The following is a 16,270-nucleotide window of genomic DNA, read 5'->3' as shown; positions in this document are numbered from 1 at the left end:
GGATCGAACTCAGGTCATGGGGAAAGTTTTGGCTGCAATACTGCCACCTACCACTCTGCACCAAATGAGGCTAAAGAGGCTTTCTCTGTAGGCTTCTGTTTGCTGTCCTCTGGCATCTGTTGTCTCTTCAACCTTTTTCTCCACCCCGCACTATCTGCTTTCTTCACAGAATCTTTTAAGCTCAGCAGGCCCTGAGTTTGCAAACACTCATACCCTGCTGCTGTGGCTTATTCACAGTGAGGCTGGTGTTTTCCTTTCACCACACAGGGCTTAACCAGTTTGAGCAAGTAGCTAGATCTGCAGGTTCAGCCATCTGTTGAAACACACTCCATGCCTTCCTCAAGCTCCCTGCAGCTGATTCAAAAGCTGAACAGGAGGTGCTACCCAGCTTCTTCAATGCCCCCAAGTTTCTGATTCCAGGGACAAATCAGAGTCAGTTCCTCCTTTCTCCTGCCCACCTCTCACAGCCCTGTTAGTTATTATAGCTGACAGGCACATGATGGTGGGGTTGCATGGTATTGCAAGAGTATCTTTCCTACCACACACTGTGAATCCCACACACCCTGTCAAGCTGGGCTAATTTAGTGTTCATCAGAAACAGCGGTAAACCTATTTTTTTTTAATAGCCAAACTTAAAAGCTGGCAGATGTGTGCGTATGTGGATAATGTCATAACAGCTTCCTTATTACCACATTCTGCACCTCTCCAGCACCTGTCAGTTGTTAGTTGGGCTGATCCCCCTTCAGAGCCTGGTGTATAGAGAAGCAAACAGTTTGATAGATTTGGACTTTCCCATTACTCAAAGCAAAATGGCACTGGAGAACAGTGGCCTGGGGGCAGAGAGGAGGGGGGATGCCTATACCAGCCGAAAGCACCCAATAAATGCTCAGGGATCATCTGGGTGCAACTCTACAGAAACATCAATGAACCACGTCAGATTGTTCTCATGAAAAAACTGGTCATGCCTCTGCCTGGTTATGAGGAAACATGCTATTTTAAAGCTAGAACAACTACATGTAAGACGACTTAAGGCAGCTTCTGGTATGGGTTGGGATGAGATGGAGGCAATGTCATCAGGACACAGCAAAGGAAAATGGCATCCAAGGCATGTTCATGCTGTGTTTAGGTACAAGTGGAGAAAGGTCCTAAGCTGCAAAAGATAACAGTAATATTGATCTAAATTGCATTTTCCTTCTAGCAACAGGAGTGCTTGATTGCTCACCTGCCTTCTCCCTTTGGGCTCATAGAGAGATAGGAAACAAATAAGCAGGCACAGACGATGGCTACAGGGACTCAACTGATGTGCGGGACTCAATTAGGGAAGGCCCACTGTGGATGACTTGCCAGAACCAGTACCTCCCCAGAGATTCCAGAAAATACTTACGAACACTATAGAGAAGTGAAGACATGGTTTGTCCTTCTCCAGCATGGAAGAACTAACACCTATAACACAGGAAAGTAGAAGGAAGGGAAAGAAAAAGCAACAGCTGGAGGACTAGACTGAATACTGTGTTCCTTGGATTTCTAAAAACATTAAAAAATGCTTCAAACTTCCTATGAAAAGGAGATATGTAGGGTGCAATCTTATGTACATTTACTTGGAAATTATCCTCAATAATCTCAGTGGGCATACTTTTAAGTAGAAAGACATAGAAGTTAGTCTTGTTTAGATGCTGGATCCTCCCTTCTCTCTCCAACGGTGTGGTAGCACTTATATTTTGAATGAGAACACTTTTTTTGAGCTTCATGTCCTCCAGCTGTGTTGACTACTGCTTCTTTTGGGGATGGTTGGTGTTGCAGACCAATATATTTGGAGGACATCATTTTGGGAAATGGTATAAAGTCACAGATTGAAACACTGGCTGATTATGATATTGTACTAGGACTGGAAAGAGACCCAGGTTCAAATTCACACTCAGCCATGGAAACTCACTGGGTGACTTAGGGACAACCTCTCATCCTGGTCTACCTCACAAGGGATAAAATTAGAGGAAATATGTACATGACACCTTGAAATCCCGGAGGAAAGTTTGGCATACTGAATTAAAGCTAAAGTTGCAAACCATGAGTACAAAAACTGCAACTTGCAGGCATTATTTCTGTGGACACCACAGCCACCCTAACTGGCTAATTTGAGCCTTTCTTTTATACTTCTGAGGTTGGGGAGATGCCAGCTTCATCGTATATTTATGTTTTAGCAAAGTATATAATTTATACTATTCCAAGCAACAAAATTTCCCAAGATAGGATCAGTTCTATTATGAGGTCAAAATATACATAATGTAAATTGTTTCCTTGAAAATGTAAAATGAGAGCTGCAAATGATAATTTTTTAAAGAAATGGCATCATTCATTAAATGGCACCAAATCCAAACTAATCCAGATCAAAGCTCAAAATATCCAGCTACCTATAAATTCACACAGCTTATTCTTTCAGTCGTTATATAACTACAACTGTCCTGTCACAAATTCCTGTGGTTAGGAGTAGCCATCAGAGGCAGTTAAGGAAGATTATGAAGCTTTCAGAAAATAGAAACCACTTGAGTGGTATGGCTACATAATTTTAGATCCTAGACTGAATGGTCTCATGGGTGCTTCTGTTTTGAAAACAATATCTATTACTCCAGTTATAAATGCACAATTGATACCATTTTTCTATATCCATAACACCATAACTGTTTCTTATTCCTGGCATACAGATCTGTTTTCCAGCCCTAACATTTGAGCAAAGGCATTTTACACTCAAGGCACGATCGTATCTTCTGTAATAAAATACAGCTGGGTGCTACTGGCTGGAGTTAAACAGTGTTACTTAAGGATATGCATTATTCCATGGCAGAAAAAGTGTGTGTGTGTATATGAGAGAGAGAGATTTAGGCAAGGTAATCTCCAGCTGCCTTTAAAATGCAACTGAAAGCAAAAAGGAACCATGCCTCATTGCAACAATGCCAGCCCTGCTGGCTTGTTTGTTGCTGCCCCATCACCAGCTGCTCTTATGTGATGTTGATCCCTAAATGCTTCCAGAATAGCCTTTTCCAAACTGGCTATCCTCCAGTTGTGTTGAGGCTACAGTTCCCCAAATGGCTAGGCAGCACTAGCTGAAAATTCTGAGATCTGTAGCCCCAACATGTTTGGAGGACACCCCTTTGGGAAAAGCTGTTCCAGGAAAACTTTTTCCAGTGTGGCCTTGGCCATCAGGCTGATAATAATGGGGACTTCAAGATAAAATCAATGCTGAATATCCAGTGTGCTCGGCGCTCTGGAAGATAATGCATCCAGGGTGGAATTTCAAGATGTACTTTTAGAACTTTTCTTCAAAGTGCATTAAAGTGCTGTTCTCCACTCCTTGATCTGGTACAAATTGCAATCTTCTCATTGCCAATTCCTAGTCTGTCACAGGAATGAATCTGGCAACAGATGTTATGCTGACAAGCTAAAGAAAGCAATTGGTGGTTTTCCCTCCCTCCCTCCAATTACATTATAAGCACAGAGATGGAAAGATGCTGAAATACCCACAACAGAGGAATGGTTGGTGAAGATAACAGAATTAGCAGAGATGGCAAAATTGACTTGCTTGATTAAAGACAACCATCACACTTGTCAGTGATTGGAAACCCCTTGTGGACTTTTTGCTGAAAACGGAAAAAAATGGACTTGTGATTTATAGGTTCGATGATTAGAAAGGATAGAATATGGAAGGAAGGGAGCCATGATGTAACCTGAGAGAGAGAGGATAAAATATAAATGCATCAATGACTGCTGTAAAGAAGATAGAAAGCCACTTCTTTATATCTTTTTTTTCTCTTTCTCTTTCTTTCCTTTTCTTTTTCACATCTTTTCTATTTACTTATCACTTTTGCTTTACTCTTTATTTTTATTTTAAATTTGTATTGTTTTTACTTTGTATAAAACCTTTTAATAAAATTTTTAAAAAAGGATGGCTGGTTTAATCACCTGTCAAATTCCCTGACTGACTAGCTCTGGATGGGAAAGGGCTTTGTCACTGTTTCTGAACATGGCCTGACAGTCACAGCAGGAGGAAGGGGGTGTTGTCTGGAGCAGGTGCATCAAGAGAGAACCTTCCTCCCATGACTTTTTCCATGCCTGTGACTCACCAGACAGGCTACCTGTGAAGATGAGTTTAGCATAGTTTCAGAAGAGCAGTATACATATGCTCATAAAACTGTCAGGCCGTAGGTGCAGAGCAGGGGCTGTGAAGAACATTGGAGAGGCTTCCTCTGCGTTCACTCAGTGCCCCTCCACCAAGCTGATCACCTTGTTGGCAAGGCTATTGTAGACCCTTTGGAGCGATTGCCTTGCTGCTATCCTTCTTCCTCTGCTGCCATCGCTGCTGTGGAGTGCAGTTAGATGAAGCAGCAAGGCCAGATTTTGCTTCCACGAGCCACTATAATTCCTCCCATGCTATTTTGCTTCAGCCACACCAGTTCTCCACTGAATATGGTTGACAGCATGGGGAACGTATTGGCAAGCGGGGGAGGTGGTGGAGGAAGCAATGCTGGGTTTTGTCCTGGCATCCAGGACTCTAGAGTTTCTAGCTGCCAGCGCTTCCCTTCTGATAGTCTCCGTATATAATAAAATCTCCAGGAAACTGTAGGAGGAGGTATGTCTACACCCCAGACCAGGTACAGAGCAAGTGCCCATTTAAGTGTCACCATGTGGACAATTTAGGTTGCTACTAGCAAGCCACTAGCTAGACTGGCAATCATCTGCATCTTGTGAAGGTATTTCATGACATTTTCTACATCTGTATTCACTGGTGCATGTAGATAGATTGTCCTTGGCCTCCTATTCAACCTACTGTGATCTGAAATAAGAGTGGGGTCGTAATGCAGGAACCAAAGAATGGGAATTTCACAGTCCTTGCTGTTAATGCCATTGCTACTCTGGGGAATTACATTGAAGAACTACAACTTGTCCACCAATACAACCAATTGAGACCAATACAGGTAGTCCTTGGTTAACACCACTTGTTCAGTGACCATTTGAAGTTACAATGGTATTGAACAAGGAGACTTACGACTGGTCCTCAAAGTTGCAGCCATCACAAAGTTCCTGTGGTCATGTGATTGCTATTTGAGCACTTGATAACTGGCTCACAATTATGACAGTTGCAGCATCCTGTGGTCCTGTTTGTTAGCTACTGAATCAGTAACAGACATTAATATGTAGCAAATATTAACTGTAATCAGAGGGAGATTACAGTTAAAAATCTTTCCCATGTGCTTTAGGAAAAAGCAGAGGTAGGATGATTTTACTCATATCTTTCTTCCTTTAAATATTTTTTTATTAAAGAGATTTTTTACAGAATAAAAACAATACAAAACTAAAGAAAAAGAAAAGGAGAAGTGATCTTCCTTTAAATACTGATATAAAGGTTAAATAACATTCCTTTAAACTGAGCTATCAGAGAAAATGTCCTGTGACAGTGCCTTTTATGATCCCCTAAAGGAGAGCTGAGCTCTCCAATTTTGTTTTAATTTTCCAAGAAGGGAGCTAGGTGGAGATTATCATCTTTCTTTCCCGAGAAGTCAAGGGGATCAAGCAGTTGAGTGTGCATGTAGCATGAGGAAGCAAATATTATTTGGTTCTTTGCAAGAAGGCCTATTGGCCTGAACCCACGAAAATGCAAAGTAGATCCAGTTTGGTCTAGTGGTTAAGGTGCTGGGCTAGAAACCAGGAGGCTGTGAGTTCTAGTCCCCCCTTAGGCCTGAAAGCCGGCTGGGTGACCTTGGGCCAGCCACTCTCTCTCAGACCAACTCACCTCACAGGGTTGTTGTTGTGGGGAAAACAGGAGGAGGATGGAGTATTAGGTATGTTTGCCGCCTTGAGTTATTTATAAAAAAAATAAAAAGGCGGGATAAAAATTAAAAATAAATAAATAAAATACGTCTCCTAGGTGCCCCAACCGGTAACACTGAGGGAGGCTAGCTGTTGTGATTCAGCATACCTTAAAAGCCACAAGTTCTATTTCTGCTTTAGAAATAGGGATCTCTTGGGATGTTATTGTTGTGAACCCTCAGCCTGCATGTACATGTAAATAAACTTATCAAAGAATTAATTACAACAGAAGCAAGATTAGATTCCAATGACAACCCAAAAAGAGCAAATCTCGGGTACATAGTGCTAACTTGACATGTCTCACTATTCACAATGGGGTGGACATCTGTCATTCTAAGAAGACATCACTGCACTAAGTTACACAGAGGAGTCAGCTGTATATTTTAATCTATCCCAACTGAATGCTCACCTTCGTGATTGACAGCAGGAGTGGAGAAGGATGCCACTCTATTTCTGGAAATAAAGGTGATACTTAATGGTATTCCTTCTTTAAAACCATCACCTTTCCTCATTAATGCTCTTGTGACAACAGAAGATGTGGTCTGCATTTAATGGAGTGATGTGGTAGACTTCTGGGAAGAGCGCCTAGCTTTTGGAACAAACGGTTCTTTCCTTTGAGCACGACTGCTGAAGGCAAGTGCGGTGCTTTACTATATGCAATTATAATCTCATATAAGCTCCTTTCTTCCTATTACAAAGGTAAGTCCTCAAGGCAATGGGTATCCTAGCAAAAGCCCTGAAAAGATTTGAACCTGGCTAGGTACAAACCTCTGAACATAAGCTCTTTGTGCAAAGTGAACATTTTAAGATAGCTCTGACCTTGGAATTGCATGCTGTCTCTCACTCACTCAACACACACATACACAAGCACTAATGTACATGATAAACACACACAGGCAAGGGTAGGCTTTGGAGGTACAGGATCTATGTAGTATTTTGCCCAAGAAGTCCATCAAACAGAGTGAGGGGCAGGGAGCATAGAGCCAAACGTACAGTACATTGTTGGCTCAGTGGCAAAAATAATTCCTTGCATGACCTGGGGCATCTGAGTTAGTACATTCCAGAGATTCTAATACAGTAGCCAAAAAAAAAAAAGTGGGGGGAGGGAAATAGGTAGAAGAGCCTTTTTATTCTTGTTATAAACAGTTGGGATAAAAAAACTTGCTAAAGACTGTAAAACAATCCAGTAATTCACTAGAATACTTCAATCTACCATCTAGCTAACTATTATTCAGAAGCAAGGAACAGAAAGAAATAGGTTGAGCATATCACCCAGAAGTAGATTGATTCAAAATGGGATTCCTTGTGATCTTCTGCCTTGTTCAGATTACATTGCTTGGCCATTTATAACCTTTTAGGAAGTCTATTTCATATACTAATGTGCTTGGTGGTGTTTTAATCTCATTAAGAGGAATGTGGTCTACAATATGTATGCAGTAATAAATTGGATAGTCTTCAAGGTGTCGAAAGACTTGTTTTTCCTGCAAGAAACTAACATGACTGAGCCCCTCAAAATTATTGTACGGTTTGCAATATGTCAGGAACTTCACTTCTGCCATCTGTGTGATCTTTTAAAAATCATGCTATAAAATTAATCATCTCATGAATGCCAGGATTTGCTTTATTATTAACATTGGCTACTGTGCTACTATAAATAACTGTGCTTTCTGCATCTAAAATCTCTTGGACCTCACCATTAGAATACCTTCTGCCGTATTTGTGTTTGTGCACTGTGCATATGTACATGCATATGTATAATTTATTTATTAATTTGTTAAATTTGTAGCCCACTTTTCCTCCAGCTGAGTGTGTGAGTATGGGGTATAGAATTATACAGAAGGAACAAGGTAGGCCATCAAATCCAGCTCCCTTTTCAGTTCAAGAAACCATAATACTGCCCCGGCCCAGAAGCACTGTTTCTGGTGGGTGGGGCTAGTCCTCTGCACTGATCTTGCATTGGAGATTTGCTTGTCCCCAATGCTGTTGGCATTCCAGAGAAAGCTGAAAACTGAATTTTTCTAGAGTGCTCTTGTGGCTGGATGCCATATATTGTGCTGGGTTTTATTTGCTTAATGTCTATGTCGTTTTGTTTTGTTTCTTGTCTTGTCTTGTGAGCTGCCAAGAGTTTTGTAATTGCATCAGCTGTGGCGTATAAATGTTACATATATGTGTGTCTGACTACCTCCCCTGAACACATGTACATAGCCTACCATCTCTCTGGCTAATTGGTTCTACTGTTAAATTGTTCTTACTCTTTAGGAATATTGCCCCAAAATACAGTAGAATGTAAAAACTCATGCTATAATAAACCTGTTAGCTTTTAAGGGGCCATCAGATTCTGAAGTTACTGGAATCAATAGCAGCATCTAATATATAAGAAAAGCCTATGATTACAATCCAGCCATTAGAAGATGCTTTCTTTAAATAAGTTTGCCAAAATGAGATCCAAAAGAAATACAGCGGTTTGATTCTCTTTACAACTGCAGGCTACTGTACCATGCAATTTTTGATGAATTTATGGAGGCCTTTTTAGAAGAAACAAAACCACATCAAAAATTAAAACGATACGTTTCTAAATGGCACAGATATAACTCACCCTTTCTTACAATATGGTTTCCATTCCAATCATAAATAAATGCATTACTCCAGGTCAAGGTCAGCCACAATATTTTGCTGTCTGAAACAAGATGCCATCCAAAATTCATGTCTAAAAGACAGCCATCTTGGCAGACAAATTCTACTTCCAGATTAGCAACAGGGCAGCATTTTTTATCAAATCTGAAGCCAGCAGGGATCTTAAGAGGACACAGAACAGGATGAATGGCAGACATGACTGTACCTTCCAGTACTTTCTCACTGCTTTCAGTCTTATTACCTCTGTCACCTGATACAGATGGGTTCACTCTGCTTCACTGAAAGGCCGATCTCACCTTGCCAGGAATGCTAGGCATATAGTCTAAAGAGCCTTTTAGCCTCATTTTACTTATACAAAGCATTACAGCAGAACTTCCCTACATTATCACTAATACAAATAGCCCAGTTGAATTCACATCTTCACTACAATAACTCTGCAATTCCTATCAACTATGAAAAATAGGTCCTGTCCTATGCTTAGAGATAAACACGTAATAAATAATAATACTAATGCTAACTGGACCTCTTTTGCAGGGTCTCAGAATTGATGATGTACTACTTTCATCTGCAGGATACACAAGAATAGTTACATTGGATTCCAGAACTCTGTTTCATTATTTAGTTGACAATACACAGTAAGCTTTGAGGTTCTTATCTAATAACCATTTCATAGGGTCACAGAATTAGAAGGCACTATTTAGGCCAATCCTTCTCTGAGAACAGTAATCTAAATTAAAGCATTTATGAGAGATTACTCACTGGTTTCTGCCTGAATACATCCAGATGGAATCTACCTTCCTGCACTTTAGGCTGATAGAGGACAGACTGTAGCCTTTTTCTGCATGACACTGAAGAGTGTTTTCACTTTACAACTCATTCCTCTCTCAAGATTAAACACACCTATCCTCTTCAGCCCTTCCTCTTACAGCTTGGTTTCCAGCTCCCTGATAACTGTTATTAACCTTTTCTGAATCCACTTCAGTTTTTCTAAATCCTTTTAAGAATTGGATGCAGTTGTTGAGTTGAAGTCTGACAAATGAAGACTAGAGTAGGACTATCTCTTTCTGCGATTTGGAAAATAAGGCAAGAATAGATTTATGTTTCAACTTGTCTGACCTGGTTCCCATTAATACTTTGATTAAAGGTTAATTATTTTATTTCTATACATTGGCACCTGTCTCCTTCCATTTATGAACTGGGCATTTATGTCTGGATATGGTGAGTGCCCAAGTGGATAAAGGGACAAGGCTAACTTGTGAGAAGGAAGAGCCTTTCTCACCACCCCCACCCTACCTCAGTATACAAGTATATTTCTAAATCTCACTTGCTGCAATCCTACAAGATGTTTAGACTCCGTAAGACTTACTGGATTCAATGGGATTTGAATAGACTATGTGCAGGACTATTACCTGAGTCCCCACCAATCTCATCCATCTGTAGTCTGTGACCATTAAAAGCAGAATTCATGACTGCAACCACAATTTTATTCCTTCCTTGAGTGCCTAGACCTTTATATCAGCAACATTTCTGCTTTCTACATAAAAAAGCAGTCAAGGCACCTAACAATAAAAAATGAAAACATCGGTAAAATACTGTAAAGAGATTTAAAATCATTCACTTATTCAAACCTGAAAAGTGTGACTTAGGAGAAAAGTCTTAAAAGTCGAAAGAATGGGGGCTGGGCACAACTCCTGAGGAAGTATGCTCCTTAGCTGGAGAGTAACATGAGGAAAGACCTTTTAATGGAGCTACCTAGCTAGTAGAATTTCGCTCACTCCACCATGCTCTACTGTTTAGGTAAACATCGGCCAGGTAACTCCTACTTCACTATTAAAAAGACAAAGGAAACCAGCCTTACTTTTGCATCTGGTCACCCTAGAAGTAGCAGCATTTCTTCTTATGAAGGAGAGTTGGCCAATCAGTCAATTCCTATATATACTGTTTAGACCACCTCTTTAATACAAGACATGAATATGAGAAGCAAATTGACCTGGCTTTTCTTGTGCTCAGCAGCAAGCTATAAGCCTAGTTCAGGTTCTTAGCCTTTTGGAGTTCTGCCGATATCCTCTGCTTTCATCATTGGGCTTCTTTTCTCTTCCTCCCCAATAACCTTCTATAAAGCCTGAGCTCACCTCAGCTCCGTCAGTGCCTCTCAGTCTTCCAAACTCTGTTCCGTGTTAGAAAGAAAGCACTATTCTTGCTCAGAGCATCTCTCCTTAATTGTGGTTGCTATCAGCAAGAGGATGCCACTTTGCTTTGAACTATAATCAGGACAAACTTGCTATGTTGAAGGCCAAAAACGGGGTAGCTGACTATGCTGAAAAGAAACTAAAGTTTTTTAAGAGATGGAACAGGACAATAAATCCAGGTTATTAATGCTGCAGCCTTGTTTCTGAAGCCAACAAAATGTCACTTCGGCCTATTGTAGGATTTCCTTTTACCATTTCCTATGATGCTCAGGGCATGGCATGAAGGTGATAACCCTCACAGCCGGCCCTATTATTAGGCAAAGAGAAAACAGTTACTTCAGGTGCCAGATTGTTAGGCATCAGTCTAAGCCTTCTGATTCAGAAGATGAACAGCTTGACCAGTCTGACCTTCAGCCTACACCACTGTAATTATCTGAAGGGAGTACACCAAAGGAGACCCAGATGTGGGCTGAGTCTGTTGATCCAGAGCCTGAACTAGGCAAGACCCTGAGCCCAGCACCACATCCCAAATGAAGAAGAGGAGAGCAAAGGAAGTCAAACCATCCACCTGAAAGAAGGGAAGAAGTGTGACTCAGCCAATTAGTCAAATTGATAGTGGGGGTTATGAAAAAGAAAGGGCTGACTTGGTAACTGCCTTTTTATAGCAAATAACATTTGATGTTTTCACCTACAGCTCTGTCTGTATGCAGTTGTTGGATTACCTGGAACCTTGGAATGGAAATGGACTGTTCTTAGCTCTTCCTGAACTTGAGTTTTGGCTCTTCAGACTGTCTACTAAAGTAAGCTGTTATGCCTGCTTTCTACACAGAAATCTTTAAGTTTGCAGCAGATTTGGTGTTACTTTGGTAAAAGTTTTATGACTGCAATAAATATTGAGCTTGTCATCATAAGCTGGCTGTATGTGTATAATTGGCAGCACAGAACGCAGATCTGGGGATGTATGAGGGACATTAATGACAACCCTTTTGGTACTGCTTTCTGCTGAACACAGCCTATTTTGTACTCATTAAGCTAAAGTTAGACTTCACACCTCAATAGATCACAGCTCTTTAGGCAGACCAGCTCTGTGTTCAGGAACTTGCTTATGGCAGAAACTTCAAAGACTAGATGAATTGCTTTATTGTAGATAAGAAGGAACTCAGATATATTTTTAGAAGATCTCCTTACTCCAGAAACTAAGCCAGATAATATAGATTGGCCTTTTCAAGTCAACAGAAATTTGGACATTCTCTTCCTAGTAAGAATGGGAAACACCTGCTTATTGTTTTACATAAGTTATGTCTACCCTGAGAATCACTAGTTTCTACCTCACAAGTCTTAACCTCTGTAGTCAGCCTCCTGTCCTTAGGTAATGTGAAAGACCCAGTTCCTGGTCCAATCAGCTAGCACTTCACCTTAGGGTGAAGATCTTGGGCTGGTTTTGACCATGCTTTATCATTGTTGCCTCTCTTAGCTGCTGGTACTCAATGGCACAGTGTTTCCAAATCTAGAGCTCTTTATTTTTTACTGTCAAATATTAGAGGGCTCAGGTTAATGGTCAGTAAGTAGCTATTGACCCTACCCTGAACAGAGATTGTTAGCTAAGGGATATTTTAATGATAACATCCATTAAATTGGCAATCTATAACTTTTTTTTTTTGGATCAAAGACCATAAATTGGTTGGTATTTTGGGGCTGCCTTCAAAGAGAGGGTATGCAAAGACAATACTAAATGTATTTTGATTTAGAAAAAAATAGTATAGTTATTCAATGCCTAAAGAGAATTTAAAAATTCCAGTATGGCAGCAGCAACTGCAGGTGCTTTGGCGATGCCCTCAAGATGGTTAACTTCAAGAATCCATTCACAAGACACAGAGACCTTTAGTGAGTAAATCACATCACTGCTCAGCAACACCCCCCCCCCGCTTTTTTTTTCTCCACAGGAGAAAAGTAAAAGAACAGTCCTTGTAATTAGAGTCTTAGTCCCTAAGGAGGTAATGATTAGCATTTTGCTTCTCTTACTGAGAGGGCAATAAAGTTTACTACTGCAAAACAGCTGGATCCTCTCTCTGTTTTTCTGTAGAACAAGAGAAGGGATTCCCTCCCTCCCAGGATGTCAAAAGACAATTGCTTAAGCATTGACTCTCAAAACATAGACTTGTAGGATCCCCTCATGGACATAAAATCAGGCTTTTCTCTAATGTAGCTTACATTAAGCTTCCCTACAAGCTGAAGGAAATTTAAGGTTGAATTGCCAGAGTTTATATTTAGTTCTCCTGTGGGGTGGCGGTGAAATATAATCTCTTAGTCGCACAAGAATGAACAGCTTGTGTCCTCAGTGCGTACACAGGAAAGGGAAGGAGCATATGTCACCTGATCCTGCATATGCTGGGCTTGGCAGTAGATCACGATGGGATATTCTTCTTCAGACATATTTTAAAAGTTGCTTTGCAGCGCTTATGGAGACATAACAACTTATCCTACCTACATAGGTGCCATCCTTTTTATTGGTGATTTCTGAAGAACTTAAAAGCTGTTTTGGTGAACTGCTACCAGAACAATTATGTCTATTTGCTGCAGCAAAATTAGGTGGTGTCATACAACCCAATGAATCACAGACCAGCCACCCACATTTTCACCTGCATATTTTGAGGCCAGAAAACTAGGTTAATTGAAACAAGCATGATTTGGTTCACCATGCCGTGCAAATGCAGCCAAAGAATCATATAGCATCTGAAAACCAAACATTATTTATTATATTAGCTTTCATGAGCTGAATATGGCCATATTCCTACTTGTACCTAACTAAAGCCCCAAACATGGCTTGGCAACATCTTTTTTCTGCCGCTTCTCATGATGTTGCCTTTATCATGCCCCCAGGCCACAACTGAGCCTTAAGTCATTCTTGACTTTACTGATGGTAAAGTAGTCTTTTCCTTCTTATTCCAATTCCATTCAAGATGTGTAAAAGCTGTTTGGTTTTGTCATCCATGCTTTGGAGTGAAGTCAGGTGTCTGCAGTGCCTTGAAATAAAGGCCACTGAGGCATGATGGAGATTGGCAATGGGAACACAAATATCAAGTCAATACAATTTTCTGCTGACTCAAAGATGAGGACTAATACTATAATTAATGGGGAAAGACCCCGAATGCATTTTCATCCAAGTATCAATATACTGTACTTTTGCTTTTCTAATGACACATCCTAAAAGGAAGCTAAGCTACACTTTGAATCATTGCACAACAGTGCTGTCATTGCAGTGATATGTGTATGTCAGTGATGGAAAAAAAGAACCTTGGGAGAAAGAAATGGAATTTTGGCAAGGTCACATTTGGGAGCATGCCTAATTAAAAAGCTCTACAGAAACATGGTGCCCAGTTTTGAAAGATCTGTAATAGAGACACTTGCCCGCCAGGAGTTTCTGTAGGAGTAGAAGCTGCTCTGGCATAGCAGCCATGGCTATGCTCGATCTTTGGTGGCGCTGTGAATCATGCTGCCTCCATTCAAAAGGCAGGCTTTCAACAAAAAGGGTAGAAAAAGATTAGAAAATACTCAAAAATTTTCAGCGTCTTGAAGATATCCCCCCACTGCATAATGAGTTGGAAAGACAAGAATTAAGGGGTGACACTTATTGTCATGTCTATGTACAAGTTCAGTCTACTGCCTATAAAATGAGAACAACAGTCACACAGGGTTATTATTAGGTTAAATACTAACAGCAGAAGTTGCCAGCTAAATCAAAGAGACATTCTTCTGATGTTAATGTTAAGCTGAACTTTAAACATCTCTAAAGATTTTATAAATTAAAACGAATGGTTGTATGTTTAGACCAGAAGTGGGAATTTACAGCTTTCAGCGGATTTTGGAATTCAGCTCCAAAGATATCTGGGGGTGGGTTTAGAAGTTCCTCAACCCCCCTCTACATCACAGAGCTATACTTTCGTTGAGAAACATAGGTGTTCTTTATAAATCATCATTCACCTTTAAACAACAAATAACTTTAAGTCTGTTTCCTTGAATATATAAACTGAATTCTCTAGGAAAATTCCGAGAGCCTTCTTGGAGCTGGGCAGCCTTAATAATAAAATAAAATAGAATCTCCTTTGTTTTCTGCTTCTTACTGTTCCGATTCACAAACTTGTTTTCTTTTCCTATCATTAGTACCCATTCTTTTTCTGCTTAAGCTCCAATTTCTTAAAACTTGCAGGAATACGCAAAATGATGTCATGAGCAGCAGCCAGGTAAACATACTTCAACTTTGAATAACACTTTTTGTTTATAAAACCCTCAGGAAAGTTTCCAATATGTTTGTGTTTTTAATTTGGAGGGGTGGGTGAGAATTGGGGCTCATTTTCCAGTTTACAAGAATATCAAATATATGTATGCACATACGTAGTAAAATGCATAAATACAGTACAAGCAGAAAAAGAAGGTAGCCAAATCGCTTTTCAGAGGAATGGCTATCCTATTCCTTGCACTATTAAAAAAAATAAATTGACTGACTGTTCCTTTATAGCGTGCTTCAGTTCTCACCCTTTTTGAAATTCTAATGCTCAGATGTTCAAAAGGACTTCCTTTTAAGAAATGATTTAACCTTTCCAAATACATAACTGCAGCTTTGGTTTATTCAGGATTATCCGTGAAAGCCAGAAATCCAGTTAGGTATGCAGCTGAGAAGAGATGTATGAGATCTGCTCTCATCAAAGACCAAACATACACACGCTTCCATCTCCATGTGAACGTTTGGTAGACTTGAGATCTGCATCCGCAGTTATACTTCTATACAGGCTCATAAGCTCATGCTTAGCATGAACTTCCCTCTTCCAGTTTTAGTTTACATTTCCAGAATCTTTTTTCTGTGCTGTCTCTAAGCCACAGAAAATGGAAGAAAATCACACCTCTGAAGACATGCAAAGTTCCTTCCCTTAACCAAACTGTGTATATATCCAGAATTAGGCTTAAATCCTTCCGGCACCATCCATGCATACCCTTGCTCAACATCTCTTATGTTAGGAACGTACGGCTCTTGTCCTGATCTGCCTTCAAGCACTTATTCTTCCCGATCTCCCTCTTTCTTTTTCTAGACAGCACTGCAGCAAGTCTCTCTGTTCCCTAAATGCACCAGTCTCTGCATTAAAACACTTACCAGTGGACAGAGAATCCCAGCTTGGGTGAGTGTTGTGTCAAAGTGTTTCTGTGCCTTGGGGTAGCATGATGACTTCTGTTCCAAGTATCCTGAGTTGCCCTACCACCTCACCCTGTTGGTACCTGAAGCTGCTACTGACGCAGCAGTTGCACTTGAACACACAAAAAAGCTCACAGCAGCTCAGCCCTGCCCAGGGCTTTGCCTCCTCCCTTAAAGGCACAGAGCAAGATGCTCATTTGTCACTCAGCTGTTTGGTGAAAGTGATCTTGCTTGCACGGAGAGTTGGAGGAGAGAAAATGCTGCTCAGATGGATCAATACACGACTTGCAGCTAACAATGAGACAGATTGGTCCTGCTCTTTTGGGACTGTCCTGATCCCTAACGTCTCCTCTTTCTCCATTGACCAACCAGGTTAGTCCTTTCTTGTAAAACATACCTACCT

The 16,270-nt window shown here is 40.5% G+C and overlaps 1 protein-coding gene across 2 annotated transcripts in view; it reads right to left on the bottom strand.

The window, feature by feature from the left end:
- PLCD4 (phospholipase C delta 4) overlaps positions 1–16,006 on the bottom strand; it is a 36,751-nt gene extending 20,745 nt beyond the window's left edge. Inside the window, exons 1-2 of one of the 2 annotated variants that reach the window (XM_063288876.1) lie at positions 15,829–16,006; positions 1,385–1,443 (exon numbers count right to left, since the gene is read on the bottom strand). In XM_063288876.1, the coding sequence (XP_063144946.1) occupies positions 1,385–1,409 (25 nt within the window). In that variant the 5' untranslated portion in view covers positions 1,410–1,443; positions 15,829–16,006. Of the gene's footprint in view, positions 1–1,384; positions 1,444–15,580; positions 15,649–15,828 lie in introns of those variants that run through there. The other variant, XM_063288877.1, reaches the window with a different exon arrangement.
- Between the last annotated feature and the right edge of the window lie 264 nt (positions 16,007–16,270).

This window comes from Candoia aspera, chromosome 1, assembly GCF_035149785.1.
Source record: "Candoia aspera isolate rCanAsp1 chromosome 1, rCanAsp1.hap2, whole genome shotgun sequence".
Classification (NCBI taxonomy): Eukaryota; Metazoa; Chordata; class Lepidosauria; order Squamata; family Boidae; genus Candoia; species Candoia aspera.
Note: the sequence above shows the minus strand (reverse complement) of the source record. Positions and strands in the feature narration are given on the sequence as shown.